This window comes from Gymnogyps californianus, chromosome 1, assembly GCF_018139145.2.
Source record: "Gymnogyps californianus isolate 813 chromosome 1, ASM1813914v2, whole genome shotgun sequence".
NCBI classification, from domain to species: domain Eukaryota; kingdom Metazoa; phylum Chordata; class Aves; order Accipitriformes; family Cathartidae; genus Gymnogyps; species Gymnogyps californianus.
This window is the reverse complement of record NC_059471.1, coordinates 140699523-140715447: the sequence shown is the minus strand read 5'-3', so window position 1 is coordinate 140715447 and position 15925 is coordinate 140699523. Positions and strand designations below refer to the sequence as shown.

The following is a 15925-nucleotide window of genomic DNA, read 5'->3' as shown; positions in this document are numbered from 1 at the left end:
AACAGAATGTGATACTACCAGGGCTCTAAATGCAGGAGAAGAGAGAGCTTCTTCTTGAATATAATGATTTCACAAACCCGTGTTGTTCTTGAGTTTCCTCAATACCCACAATAACAGAAACATTTGATTTTAGGCGGCAATATTCAGACACCCCTGGTACTTGTCAAATAGCCTGCAGGTGAGCACACTGTTCAAGAAGATATTCCCAGACCTGAGAATTCACTAGGTGGGGGCTGTCTGCTTTTCAGACAGGGAAATAACAGGGAGCCCAATCCTGTGAGATGTGCAGAGTGCTCTTTTGTTCAGCAACCTCTAATTTAATATATTTTAAAGAGTTTTACATCAGGAGGGAATCAGCTCCTGTGACTAATATGACTTCTTGTATATCCCATATCATTAAGTTCCATCCAGATGTCCCTATATGAAGCCCAAAGGCTTCCATTACACCGAAACGTCATTCCAGCTCTCAAGAGCACAAATTGTTGAATGCTGCAGAGGTGAACGAACTGCTGAGTGACCGAGGTGGGAGAGCCTGATGTGTGTCACCATTGACAAAGGCAACTGTGATCATGGGCAATCTATTTCCTGAGCTACATCCCATCAGGTGAGCCGCTCCCACGCTGCAGTAAAGAAAAAGAAGGTAAAAAAGAAAAACTCTTACAAAATAAGCCCTCAAGATCCAACCCAAACAAGTATGGGGGAACAGGAGGAGAAGGGAAGGAAAGCACACAATTCCTCCCATCTCTGTGGGCAATCCTATGTAGTCCTAAAGGACAGGATTTAATTAGAACAGTTATCTCTGTGCAGATCTGCAGGTGCTATGAGAATTGTTAAGGGCAATTCTGGTAAATGTGTTCTCCTTACGGCCTAGCGAAGAAGGGAAGTTAACAAGTGCACTTCAATTACAAAACCAAAAGGGATCACCATGATCCTCCAGCTCACAGACTGGCCACAGAATTTCTTCCAGAAACTGAAGACTGATTTTAAAAGAAAATACTAAAGACTTCTCAATGATGAATTCATCACGAGCCCCAATAAACTGTTGTAATAGTTTATTATGCTCATGACTGGCATTTTATTGTGAGGTTGAATTTGCCTAACTTCAGCTTCCAGTCCCTGGATCTTGTTATAGCTTTGTCAGCAACACTGAAGAGCCCTCCCCCTCCCCAAGATCAGATATCAGCTGGATCGTGCTCAGCATCAATCAGCCCTTCATACTGGCAGGGCCGATCTGTATGAGAGTAAATTTTTCAGCTCAACGCAGTATCACATTGCCTTTGAGAGAAAGACCATTATTCACACTTTATTTTCACTTCACCCTTGTACTCAGAGCTTAAAAACAAAAACTCAAAATGGATTTGGCACAATTCATATGTCACGGAGGCAAAGTGCTGGGAGCAGCAGACAGAGCTTTCATTCTTGAAAAGCTTTAGAGGATCACACAGAAAACATTAGCAATGGCTGATAAAATGAGTGCAATATGGGGTAATTATATCCTTCATCAGAATGAACAGATGCACACTGACTTGAGTAAAGCTGTGTCTATTTATGCCAGCTGAGGACCGACTCTCTCCCTCTTCTTTTTTTAATCAATAAAAATTATGCAAAAGAAAAGGTTCTGCGTAACTTTACAGCAATGACACACTCTAAAATCCAGGTTGCCCAACTGACCTGAATACAAGTGTTTCCAGCTTGGTTGATTTTTGGTTCCTTTACTGATAAGCTCCTATTATCTTCAGCCTGGTCTGAGACCACAGTCAAAATAACCACAGTTTATTTTCTTGCCGCAGGGGGAAGATTTAAAACCACACATGACTGCGGATCCATGTACACTTTTCCTCCTTCCCCTTGATGGGGCTACACAAAAAGGAAGTTACTCTTCAGTGCGTATCATGAGGAAACCCCAGGCAAGATGACCCAGTTCAGTGAATCCTGTGTTCACATACAACGTAAGCCTCTCCTTAGCATCTACCTGGAATATTATTAGCCTGGGAAGCCACAGAAGAATGATATGAAATGCAGGGCAAAACCCAAGCAACTTCTGCAGCCCACGTTTCCAATCCTGCTGCTCTGGACAGTGAGGACCAGGGAAGAAATCTTAATCTGACTGAAACCAACAGCAAATTTGAATCGACTTCAGTAAGGCCAGAACTGCAACTAGCACCTCGAAATAAACCCTAGTCTTTCATTTTACATGCCATGCAACCCAAGAATCACTCTGTGGTATTTCACACATATTCAAATTACGTGCACTATATCAGACGTTTTCCACTGGACTGTATACCTACTGTGCTTTGGTATTTCAATTTGTTAGTCATGGACAGCCAACTTCTTTAGTGTAAAGGTGACACACAGATAATATAACCCCTGTGCAATTTTTAAGAAGACAAAGCTATTTCATTCAGGTTTTCTTCTCCTTCAGCTTTGCTTAATACCACAGAAATGGAAGTTTTGCTGAGAGGGATGTTTGTGTGGGAATCCGCCAGCTCTGCTTTGTGTGGATGTTGGCATAAGGCAGTCAGGTAGGAGTTCTTTATTAAAAATGGTACCAGCGTTTTGAACACAAAACTGTATTTTCACAGGAACTTGACTGACTTTTGCTAATGAAATGTACATTTTCTCCTCAGCTATACTGCCTGCATTTTCTGGTTTGGCATTGCTGCTATTGAGTTGATGATTCATTAAGTGGCTCTTTTCCATTTGCAAAGGGGAAAACTACCATTAAACCAGCAAATTAAAATCAATATTATTCCAAAAAATAACAAGTAGGGGTTGAAGTTGACAAGGATTTCTGCTTTTTTTCCTTCTACACAATGATTCTGTCCTTGAATATGCAGTTATCTATGTGCCTCTGAGGAAAGAATTTAATCCTTATTGTTTAGGATTACAATAGAAATATAAAAGCTAGACTGTGATTATACACACCAGTCAATAACTTACTTCCATTTCTCTTTTCAGCATTACAAGTCAGCTTGCTTCTCTCACAGATACTCATCTATGATTAACTTACTTCAATTTAAATATAAAGTGTCCATGAAGCCTTTAGGCACAAACAAGTGAACATCTGCCTGCTTTCCTCCTATCCGTATACTTTCATAGCAGAGCTCTGGACTAATCCACGCAGCTGGGCATTCACTGGACTCAAAATCTGGTGTCACTTTAAAGACCATGGATGTCATTGCTTTGTACTGTCCATCACTTTAAGAGCTTTTCCTGCTTCTAGACAACAATAATGGCACATTATAATGATTTGACCAGCCTCAACTCATTTACTAGCCAAAATCAAAAAACATGAAAGACAAAATAATAATAAAAATAATGACAAAAATAGTTTCTGTCTGCTGACAGCCTGAGCAAGATGGAAGCACACAAAAAGCTCAGACATCAGGAGATGAAAATGGAGGTTTTAGGGACAGAAAGCAGTGCAGTGAATTCCTCCAACCCTCTGCTGACGTACTGCAGAGACAGAAAACCTTCCCATCCACCTGTCATTCGGCCAGAGGCCTACCGCAAACTTGTACAACTGGCACGGAGGCTCAGAGACACAGCACAGTCCAGATCCAAGCCAGACGTGGATCTAAAGCCACATCATTCACATGGATGCAAATGGCGTCAGTGGAAAGAGGGGACATTTCTTCTCATCTTCCTGATACGCTGCAAAAGCAGCATTTGACGTGGAGAAACATGAGAGGTTTCACCTGGGAAAAAGGTACCATGTCAGGTGTTAAAATGGCTTGAATCTTTCCTGGGGTTTGTATGGATACTTTAGGCTCCTACATGCAGACTGTCATGGAGATCTGACTTCCATGGAGGTCCTTTTCAAAATGTTCACGACACTGATTGGATCTGAAGGTCTTAAGCATCAGTAACAGCCAGTTCTGCTTCTCCTTCCCCACCACCCTGGATCGGTTCTCTAATTAGGAACAGACAACTGACACTGAAACTCAGAAAGGCAGAGGTAACAGAGGGAGGTACTCTGGAAAATTTGCATCTGGGTGTAGTCCCCCTTAATATAGCATATGCGTTCGTCTTTGTCCATACTGCAGAAGACCAGATTTCTCGTCACTGCCAACCTCTGGCATACCACCATCCACAAGGAACAGTTCTCATCACACTACCTTTGTCATACCTTCATCTGTCTTGGCTGCACTACCGCAGTGTAAAATACATACCATGGAGCACTCCAGATGCTCCAACAAGGCCATGCCTCTCTCAGCGACACAGGCTAGCTATCAAACCTATCCACTAGTGCATAACTGAGGTTCCCACAGACTTTTCAATAAAGTACCGTGTTTTCATCCCAATCTTCAAGCTCTCCCTGTAAAGACTGAGTATGAAAGGCCAAGGTGGCCATGTGTCTCTGGTGCAGGGAGACTCTACAGTGAGGCTGATGCTCATATAGGCAGGCATCTCAACCTTCTCTACGAATTAAGGGCACAAAGCTCATCACTTTCTGCAGTAAACACTTTCTGTGTTATACTCCTCTGACAGAAATATATAGTGGCATGCAATTAATAGTAGCATGCCTATTAAAAATAAGCAAACTGATAAAAAGGAACCCTAACCAGAACTCTCAGCTGCATACGCTTCTTCCCAAAGGGAAAGGATGAGAGAAGAAATCGCTTACATCAGATGTTAATCTTTGTGCTTAACACATTACTGGAAGGTGCTTCAAATACAGTGACAAGCACAGTATAAAAGCTTATATAGAATAAAACAGATTAACAACTATATTTATTAAGGGCTACATTTTCAGCCAGGCCTCTGCAAACCTTTCTTTTGAAAAAGCAATTTTGTTTCTGTTTTCTGCAGGCATACAGTCAATGAATATTAAATACTGTTGCAAAACCCTTAGCTTGGTTATATACCACGCTGATTAAGTTACCTTGAATTAGATTATCTCTCTTCTCCTCCACTAGCATTCCAACACATCCCCCTGGAAGTGCTGAGGGTTATATACCAGAAAGGTGCATGACATCCCTTAGGGGATTATAGTCCTTTTCTCCTCTGATATTGTAATAACAACTTTACTCAATTCAATTATACCTTACTCAAACAAACAATAAAGTGCTCTTGTCTCTCCATTGCACAATTCTGTGTAACTTTTTATACAAACATGGATATCTGCTAGCGTCTTTTCTAGTGTCACTGACTTGCATTCAGTAATATTTTTCCACTTTCTAATGGATATGCACAGTCTTAACACATTACACTTAAAAATAATGATTTTTTTTTTTTTTTAGACTTGTGATGCAGAGAGGAGCTTTGCCACAGACCAATTTGTTAACACGTTTCTTCTACAGTACACAGTGGCGTCACACAACTTGGGTTCTGTCTATAGGAGTTGTTTTCCTTTCAAGAAATCTTCCAGAAGCACTGTCGCCGGGGAAGCCAGGAGTAGTGGTTGGGTTTGGTACACATGTGAAAAGAAGCAGCAGCTATCAGTGGAACTGTGCTCATGAGAACTATGACAAGAAATTTTAAAAATGAGAATGCGCGTTTAAGTTTTGGGAACATCTAGAGACCACAGTCTCTGGCTGGGCTCACACGGTACCCAGTGATGAACAAACACACGGTAACAAAACAGGCCCTGTCCCAAAGAGGCTGCAACCCCGTGACCGAATTCAGACCCTACTGAATTATGCATATTAAAATCACCACAGAGGATAAAAAATAAGCAGCACTTGACAGCAGAACTGGCTAGAGTCGATTGAAAAACACGCACGTTTCATCTAAAGCGATTGTGTGTACCTGTTTCTTTTCACCACTAACCTGCATGATAGCTCCACTGCAGGCGTCTGCCACGCGACTCTCTGCTCTACTCTAATCAGCAGTGTCATGAGCAAAGCCATCCCAAGCCCTGCCTTCAACCAGGACTAGAAAAATAGGTCAGGGAAATAGCATTATAATCTGATTTAACTGCTATTCAAATCATCACAGTCTCTCCATTAATTTGAACAAAAATTGGACTGGGCCCAAATTACTGACAACAAAATAGGAAGTGTATTTTCATATCTTCACCATTTCATTTGAAGTCTTCCATTTGAAGAACAGAAAACAAGATTTCCCACGTGCCTTCAGGTGGCTACAGTGCAACTTAAATTTTTATGTAAACCGGTTTGAAATAGACAGACTGTGTGCACTGCAGCTGGAAATTAGAGCTCCAGCCTGACATAAGGCCACCCCCTCCTTACAGTTGATGGGTGCCATAAAGCAAAGGAACAGCTCAAGAGTAAGAGAGTGCGTCACCCATGTGTTTGAGTAGAGGACCTCAAGGATTTGCTTCTCAGAGTGCAATGGAGAGTCTGCAGTTTCAAAACATTTCACCCAGCTGGAAACCTCAAAGGCCAAAGTAAGAAGAGACAGACTATCTGGGATTAACTTCCCAAACATCACAGCTCATAGCAGAAATTTTATTTATTTGATGAAAGCAAAAATAACTTCATATTCTGTAAAAAAAAAATCTTAAAAAAAAAAGAAAAAAAGTCTGCCAAAGAGGCTTGTTTTGGCAAATAATGAATGCCTAAAGAAATATTGTTTGTATTGTGCAATGAACTTGTAATTAATGCTTGTTTGCTCACCATTTAATAGCAGTTCTGCACTAAGTGATGGGATTTTGCTGCCATTTGTGAAAATGCAGATTTTGAAACTTCATTCCCCATACGGAAGAGCTCCCAGGGGGTCATATCATAAACCCATTCAAATGAACAAAACAAATTACAAGTATCTGTACAAATGTGGAAAATGAGAAAGCTGTATGTATTATTTTACATAAGTATTGTTAAGTGCCTCAGTTTACTTGTGTAATATTTTCCTCTTGACCGCATAAAGGTAAATCAAAAGAGGCTGTCTAGATGAGGAGAATGAAAGCATCAAAAATATAAAACTCCTTCAGATGTGACGAGGGGCCCTTAAATGGAGGAGTCCCCTGCTTCTTTCCAGCCAGCCTGGCAATGTTTATGCCTCTTACTGCTACATCTAAATCTAAAGGGAGACTGAAATCTCAAAGAAATTGTGAGACTGGCCAAAAGGAGAAATGTCAGGTAGCAATCGGTGTGCTGTCAAGAATGCAGACACTGACCTGGATTAATCCCACTTATCTGCATGCACCTGAAACAGAAGTGCAATCTGTCTGGCTAAGAGTGAAGCCATTTCCAGAGGGCGACTCAGAGACAAGTAGGCTCCTAACATGGCAGACACCCCAAAAGGGATCCATCCAGGCCTTCCACCCCTCCAGAGACAAGATTAAACCAGCTTAGGTGATTGCCACTGTGCCTGCCACTGCACTTGCTCAAACTACACCTAGACGTAGCTGCTTGAGTAAATAGGCAGGCATGCAGGTGGGCTTATTGAAGCCTTTGCTGCTATGGTTTCATTGCTGTTAGGGCTCTACACACTTCACTGTTAAAGCTAGACTTTGCAGAGATGGAGGTCGGCGAAGGTGCAATACCTTGCAGAACAAGATTCAGCTATAGCTAACATGCATGAGTATGGACATTATACTGCTTTAACTCTTTGTGCGAAATACTATGGACTTCTTGTTAGAGGAGTGATGAATATTGTTTTGTTTTGAAAAAGCTGTCCCTTTAATTTGCTGCTACACGGGCACCCAAAGTAAAGGTTTTAGCAGATGCCAAATTCAGTTGGACCCCACTTGTTAGTATGCTTGGGAGATAGTGGCAAAACTGCCTCTCAGAAAGTCAGTCCTAGAATGGTAGGACTGTGCCACTAACTCAGAGCAAGGTACAGGAGCCATGCCTGTCACCCAGGGGGGACAAAAGGAGATTAGTAGCCAGCCTGCTCACATGGACTGCGATAGGATTTAATCCTGCACATTTTCCAGCTCCTACTGGAAGATAATATACACCCCTTAATTTCCAAAATAATTTTTCATTTGATGCTTGTTTTCTCAGAGCTATGAGGGAGAAGAGGGAAGAGATGTTCTTTACTGTAATACCTTTGTGGTATTACATGGCCTTGCTTCCTGGCATTTTTACATTTCCATCTGAAGTTTCCAGTTCTCCTGGACCACAGATTACTATCGACCCCCAAAATTCGCCAGAGGTGACTATGCACTCACCTACAGTTATTACAAAGGAGAGCTTTCACAGTGATACAGTGCTGCAGCTCACTTACAGTGGCCTCTCAGATCACCTGTATCCAGCTGTATCTGGGGAATGACAGCTTTACGTCACTGATTTATGGCTATATTAAATATATTTTGAAGGCATTTGACTGTTTAGTTAGAAGCCAAAATTTCCACTTGTAGATGAAAACTTGATCTCTCTTAAGACATCAAGCAGAAAGCTTTGATGAGTGGAGGGAGTTCCCCACTAGGAAACAATACGGAAATTTTAAACTTCTCTGTAAGCTTTGAGTGGGAGAGGAACATATGGACCATGATGAACTGCAAAGGAGGACGTAGCCTGTAAATGGGGCAGGCTGTTGCTGAAGAAGGAGGTATTGGCCTGTGAAAAAGCCAGAAAAAACTCAGAACATAAAACGTACCTCGATAATGTGGTCTTACATACAGCTGCCTACTTAATTTTTAGTTTTGACAGAAATGAGATTGCTATGTGGCTATTTCCCATGCTATCTATACAAAATAGAAAATTTAGTGAACTATGGCTTAGGGCTGCTGAGGAGGGGTTGGTGTTTCATTAGTATTAAGTATGATTGCATAAACAGGTCTGAAATTGAAGGCTGTGCTAGGAAAGGAGCGAAACAAAGTGAAATACGAAAAAAAATATTGCCATGAGCTAAACAGCAAGACAGAAAGGATATGTCTTCTTTTGAAAAAGTTGAGGAAATCAGCTTCCTCCACTTTTTCCAATTCTTCAAAATTGAATCTAACAGTGAATGAAAATTCTTCTACTTAACAAAAGTACAGAACATTGATGCTTCTCTAAGTGCAGCATTTGCAATGCCATCATCATTGCTGAAACATAACCTTAATGATAATTTAAGCTCCTGTTACCGGTCTTTCAGCTGCTCTTGAACCTCATCTATTTTCAGGAGCAATCTGCTCATCTTTGACACCCCAAAATGGCAGAAATCAATGTGTTATTATGCTGTAAGAACAACTGAAAAGCAAAGTCTTGAACTTGATAAGAAAACTATAACCTTCCTTTATGTTCACAACTTTGCCTTCCACTAAATGTAATCTAAAGAGAGAATTTAAGAACTTTATCTTGGAAATACTCCTTCCTCCAGGCAGACTTAGCTCACGGATCTTCTACTAGATTCTGCCACTAAGAAAATATTAGGAAAAAAATAAAGGAACAAGAGGAAGACCCAACATTGACTTCAATGCTAGAAAAGTGTTCACATATGAGAAATAGACCTCTAAGGACCACACAGGGAGAAATATATTTATACTTAATAATCTTGAATCCAAAAAGCAAACCATAGAAATGCAGCAAAACACTTGTTGAAAATGACATCCAAAAATTTTGAGAAAGGCGGTTGAAATGGGGAATAAAGTGTATGGTTAGGGAAACAGTGATGGATATTCAGAAAAGAAAACACAGTTTGAAAAGATTTTTAAAATCTGTGAGTGTAACTCTCCTTTCACTCCTACCCAGCCAACCTTACCTCAGTCTGGCAGCTGGGTTTGTTGGGCCAAAACTTTATACTGGGATAGATAGGGATAAGGCAAGTAAATTAGTAGAAGAATGTGTGAGGACAAATCTTGAACAGAAAAGTTAATACTTCCACCACTTTTTTTAATTACAGAATTGCAGATTTTCACTTCCGTGATTTGTGATTCATCTTATAAAGCATAAATTTACATTTCACCGTATGTACTTTGTTCTTCCACAACGAGTCTACAGGATTGTTTATAGCTTTTCATTGTGCTAACAGTATGCTCCCAGAAGAAAACTGATTTATCTTTTTTTTCCACGAATTGGAGAAAATCACAACTCTGCTGTTCAACTCACTGCAGGTGAGTATTCAGCAAAATGAGCATGCTGACCTACCCAGGCCTGGGCACCAGACAGGAACAGAGTAGAATACATATAAAATGACACAAAACCCGCTTTGGAACTGTATTTTGTACCTGAGGTAGCACTGCTGGTCCTTGTCCTGCCAACCTCTGCAAGGAGCTGACCTGAGGAACCTTAATGGGCACTGCAGTGATAGTTCCCAAAGTCTGTTGGAAGAAAAACAGTTGAACACAGCTTAAAACACTTGCACAGCTTCCCCAGATAGAATCTGCCCGACTCAGCGGTTCCCCTTCCAGCTCTCTGTCTTTTCCCAACTCATGACAGAAGAGTATAATACACCAGTCCATTTGAAGCTCTCTTTCCTGCCTAAAGAGTCAGAAGACTAAAGTCTTTCTCTTTAACCTTCTCTACAAAGCACTGTTAACTAAAGCCTATTGTCTCCTTAGAGCATTTGGTAATTCTGAGTGCAAAGGATACCTCTCATTGTTGTGAAGTTTTTTTGGTACACAAAGAAAATACAAGTGTGCTGCCATGGCTGAAGGCTGCCTAGGCACTATCTTGCTTTCAAAAGAGATCTGAGGAAAGGTAAAACGCACTACAGTGAAACTTCAAAACGTGCATTGGTAAGATGATGCATTTCATGGTAGCCAGGGTCACAAGAGAAGTTCACTGTGTCTTAGTAAATAGTAAATACTGAATTATTAAAACTGAAAGCTACCTATAAATATACTACAGCACACTGTAACATAACATTCAGCTAAGACAACATCCATTTGGGCCAACACAGCAGCTATTACTATCGACGTTTATTTTCTCTACTCACCCTTCTCTTAGTTGTATAACAATTTTATTCAAAGCTTGTTTAAAATATTTGAGGTAGATCCTTCTATGAGCAAATATATTGCTGTATTCTACATAAAGTTTATTTTGTAGATGGAGAAATTATATGTGTTAACCCAGTATTATCTTTAACCCTTATGAATACAGTTAGATACCAAGAGTAAGCAAAATATGTTTTCGTAATACAGACTCAAGTACATACAAGTTTTCCCCCCCTCTAAAAATCTCTGTGTCTGTTTAGCCCCAGTCCTTTTCTGACTTTTCATCTATCTGTAGTGATACTGGTACCTATAGATGTACATTTATGAGTTCTGTTATAGATGGTCTGAATGGCACCTCTTTTTCAAGCCTCACCCGCAGAAGCTCCTAAAATACTGGATCTGGGATGTTGTAAATAACTCGTACTTTATTTTCTCCATTAAAAAGGACAGATAGTTTATAAATTTAAGATTGGGCCATAGGTCTAAAGAACACAGCTAACTTTTCCCCTTCACCCTCTTTCATTCCTTCACTCCTGAATACAGTTCATATTTTGGTTAATTGGCCAATATTCTTAAGACAAGGTTTTATAACTTCTATCTAACGTTTCTTAATTGCTGTTGGGACGACATGGCAATATAAGCAAGCAGATGACTGTCATTATAACAGCAAGAGACACTTAGTCACTGATCACAAAAACTTATCAGGCTGCTAGAAATGGATAATAAAGAAAGAAAAACAGATTCAGCTAAATTTCTCTAAATTTAACTCCCCTCAAAACAAAAGTATCGGATCACAGCCAGCAAGATAAAGTGTGCTAATATTACCCCAATCTGGTAATGAAATTTGTCAGTAAGAAGGAAACTATCATGCAATCAGCTCAAGCAAAATAAAACTGTGTCAGGTCGATGCCAATATGCTCTCCTCAGACCTCAACAACAGAGTGGTAAAACACTCTATTTCATTCTAACTACAGTGTTTGATAAGAATACGATCCATGCATTTTCATGCAGAATATTTTTAATAAACTTGTCCTACAGAGTTTATATTTTTAACTCCGCTACTCCTCTTGGAGACATTTGGGGGTGTGATGTTATATATTCAGCAAAGATTAAAATTTGCATAAGATTTGCCTGAGTTAAACAAGGAGAGCTGTACAGTTATAAACATGCAAGACAATTTTTCCTGAGTACTCGTGGATTATCAGTACCCTGGATTATCCATGGAAAAACATACTCCATTGAAATTCTGTCTTGAGCCAAGGGCAGAGTTGGGGGGACACATGGAGAAAGCAGCATTTCTACCCATGGATGCCAGAACAAGTAAGTTATACCTTCCTGCAGAAGTAAAGGTATTGGCAGCAGAGCGAGGAAAAGAAGGGGGTATTTCCACTGCAGTTATGCCTATAGGGTGACACATGGAATAAAAACAAGGATACTATAAACTATCTGAATGAATGACTTCTTTGCCCTGTCTACCATATCACAGCCTCACACGTTGGGAAGGACAACATGATGAATTCCTGCAGTCTGGAGAGAAGGAGCACTTGAGCTGCCACCTGCTGCTATTGCCGCTTATTAGACATATCACAACTTCCTGCTTTATATTAGCATGAACTAAAATTAATTCAGGCCAGTTATTTTGCTTTTTAAGGTGAATACCAAAATGAACTTTCCAACCCACACTAGAGGATCTGAAAGTTTATCACAAGTATGATCTATATCTTCCCTCCATCCCAACACTGTTTATAAATAGAATGAGATTTCTTTCACAATGCAGTGAAGCCTGAGTTTTCCCCGGAAACACCAGGAGCACCACAACTTCTCCTGGGCTGCACATATACCCTCTACAGAAAGTTAAACCAAGAAGTTCTTCCTTCTGGACGGTCGTGCTTAAAGTGTGGCTGCACTTCTCATTTTTATATATGCTACCTCTGACCTTCAAAACACACATTCTGATATTCCTATTCCTACAGATACATGTGGATTTGCAAGGATTTTCAAACTGGCCAACAGAATACCATGTATTAAAATATGAAGCGCTGACACTGAGTGAAATTGGGAATTGACTACAAAGATAAGAATCAAATTACTCAGAAGTTAGATAAGATACAGTTATCAATTGGTAGGATGCACAAAAACTCCATGTCTGAGCAACAAATCTCTTTTCTTGTACTACTTCAAATATCAATCACAAGGAAAGAAAACAACAAACCAACCCTGTCTAGAACAGAATACCTCTGTTCTGTGAGGAAGGAGCTCATCTCAGCCTCTGGGTGCATCGCTGGGCCAACTCTGTTTTATGTTTCAAAACACTGAACGATTGAGCCAAAAGGAATGGGAATGAGAGAAGAAACAACACCATAAAACCACTCTGCACTGTTCTCTTAGCTTCACTTGAAGACAAAGCCAGGATGTATTGTCTGTGGGTATCAGAGAAATGAACTATCATTAGTTCCGTCACCTGCACTCTCAAAAAATTCGTCAGATTTATCTTCCTGAAATAGGAGTTCCGCAACGATCTCAAGAGAACAAAAACAAATTATGGCATTCTTAGGTTATGAAATTTTCAGTGACAAAGATGCAGCCTCCTGTTTACAAATGGTTTTATAGTAAGGATCTGTTATTTAATATTCAAGGAAACAATCTCAGCATAAAAATCATATGGCCAAGGGAAAATTCAAAACTTTAATCTCACATTAATAATAGCACTATAGTATGTTCAGACAGAGAGATATCTAAGAATCTATTTTACTTTTCACTATTTACATTGTTTTGTTATTGTTTCCCAGCTTGGGCAATAAATAGTTCAAGCTGTTGTATCAGCAGAATTCAATGACAGAAACCTCTGTACTTTTCCTGTAACACATTTCATCTGTTATCTCAGGGTACCTCACCTAGGTCAGTATTATTGTTTCCGTTTTAGTGATGAAAAAAATCGAGATGTAGAGGTAAAATAATGTTGTCAGGGCTAGACTGTTGTGCAGGTGGAAATGCAGGCCAGACTTCTTGCTTCCAGTGTCTCATCCATGTGATTGATTAACCTCATCCCATATGTTGATGTAGAGTCACATGTGAGTCGCCTGATTTTTAGGTCAGATTTTAATGCTCAGACCAGGTTGTCTCCATGTTGATGGGCTAAAGAGGTGAAGTATAAAACAGAGGGAATCGCAGTCGTGGTCTCTGCAATGAAGGAGGCACAGGTGCTAGAATAGATGGTTGGGCAGTTTGGCTCTGGGTACATTTTTCAGTGCATTTCAGAGCACTGCTTTGTTCCAGTTTAAGTGGTAAATAAACGAGCAGATAAAACCACTTGCCTGGCAAATAAAAAAGTAAATGTCCTTATCTGATGTTCTTGGCCAGGCAATGAGAACTGGACAAACTTCCCATGGCTCAAGCTGTAACAGGACGAATACTGCTCACACTCACCTTAATAATTCAGTTCTAGCTGGGTCCTCAGCTCAAGCCCATGGGCTGCAAGAAGTGAGTAATTAAGATACCTCCCCCCAAAAAAGGGAAATAAACTTTTTTTCCTCCTGTTAACAGTGCTACCTATTTTCACTCACAAACTGTCCAGGCTTGCCATGGTGAGCCTGGTGGATCAAAGACTCGTCACTCACTAATTCCACACTATCATTTTCATCCATGTAGGCCTTTTCTTTTTTCTCCTTCCTTTTCTCCAATTTGTCCAAAGAGCAAGCTGGTGCACATTCTTATAAACCTTTAATTAACAAGCTGAAAAGACATTTTTCTGGCAATGCCTGACCTTTAAGCACTTTGTATGAATTTATCGATACCAGCAGAAACAATAATTTAAAAGGTTATTTTATGAGTGCTGAATAGTTTATGGCAGCACTTTTGTCAAGATAAATGAGTTTCTTATTTCTACATTTACAGCTCTAAGCATTTTAATAAAAAAGGTCCATAAAAGTCAAAGATAACTCCAAATCTCTCCTCTATCTAAGTCTACTTGGGCTTTTCTGGTGACCCCCTGCAACACCTACAATGTAGAGGGAGCATTGAAACGTGCAGTGATGGGGGAAAGTGAAGAGCCAAGTTTCGGTTTGCCTTAGAATTGTTTTGATTTGATTGTATGCATTTAAGCCAGATTTACTATCTTTATACTGAGAATTTTTTTCAAATAAAACCAAATTCATCAGGTGTATTTCCTACTGTCTAATTCACTAAACTTTACAGCCAGCAGCACTTATTATCCCAGGCAAGCATCTGGGAGCACATGACCCCTTGCTAACTCCTACCTCATGCACCAGTCCCAGCCCTGGACTGGAACAGGAACCTCAGCCACTGCATCACCCACCGTAGGAGTTAATGGCTAATGAACACATATGGCTGCAACACAAGCCACTTCCAAACCCCTGTCTTCAGTGACCTATACAGAGCAGACAGGTATCTGGCACGTCAAGGACACCTTTTTTGCTTGAGTAATCCACAGATGCCCTCAGACAGGAACCACAGCAGGCCCACTGTGTCGGTGACCTGCAATCTCAGTTCTTGGGCAAATGTCATCCAGCAGCATGCTCCGAAGGGTCACATTGCGAATTGCAAAAACAGGTGAAGAGATGCAAATGAAATAATCTTTTTCAGTGGTCAGTTTACTCACTAAGAAAATAATAAAGATAAGAATTTTAAAAAAGAAAACTAAGCCAAAAGCCCCAAAACAGGAGGACACAGTTCCATTAAAAGACAAAAAAAGCAGTGCTTATTGCCAAGTGTGGTTAAAAAAGAAAATCACTTCTTGCCCTCAATTCTTCTATTAATACCCAATAGCATTGTAACTATTTGCTGTATTTTCTCCTCCTATGCTTCTCCTACTTTAAATCAACACCATCCCTAAGTCAAGGCTCTCAAAGACAACTGAGGCATAGAAGTGTGGGGACAGTGGCAAGTAGAAAACATAAAAAGTGAAACAAAGAAGTATGGTATGGACAGAGAGTAAGAATTCAAAGGATGAAGGCTAGAGATGGTTAGAGGATAAAAGGATGCTGAGGCAGAAACAAGGATGAGATTTACATTGTCGATGATCAAACTAAGGGCCATACGTTTAGTTTCCTACTATTATGTTAAGACTTCTTTAGTCAATGCCTGAGTTTTTAAATCCACGACTTATGCACATTTGTGATTTTAGTAAACTTCTGCATT

General features: G+C 40.1%; 2 protein-coding genes across 3 annotated transcripts in view; one reads left to right on the top strand and one right to left on the bottom strand.

Annotated features, from left to right (window-relative positions):
- Positions 1-15925, top strand: part of NUP50 (nucleoporin 50) — a 398016-nt gene that overhangs the window by 111819 nt on the left and 270272 nt on the right. The gene's annotated exons all lie outside the window — the stretch shown is intronic.
- The window catches only part of PHF21B (PHD finger protein 21B), a 164850-nt gene that overhangs the window by 29819 nt on the left and 119106 nt on the right, over positions 1-15925 (bottom strand). For both annotated transcript variants that reach the window (XM_050914930.1, XM_050914931.1), the window contains one exon: positions 10061-10153. In XM_050914930.1, the coding sequence (XP_050770887.1) occupies positions 10061-10153 (93 nt within the window). The remainder of the gene's footprint in view (positions 1-10060; positions 10154-15925) is intronic.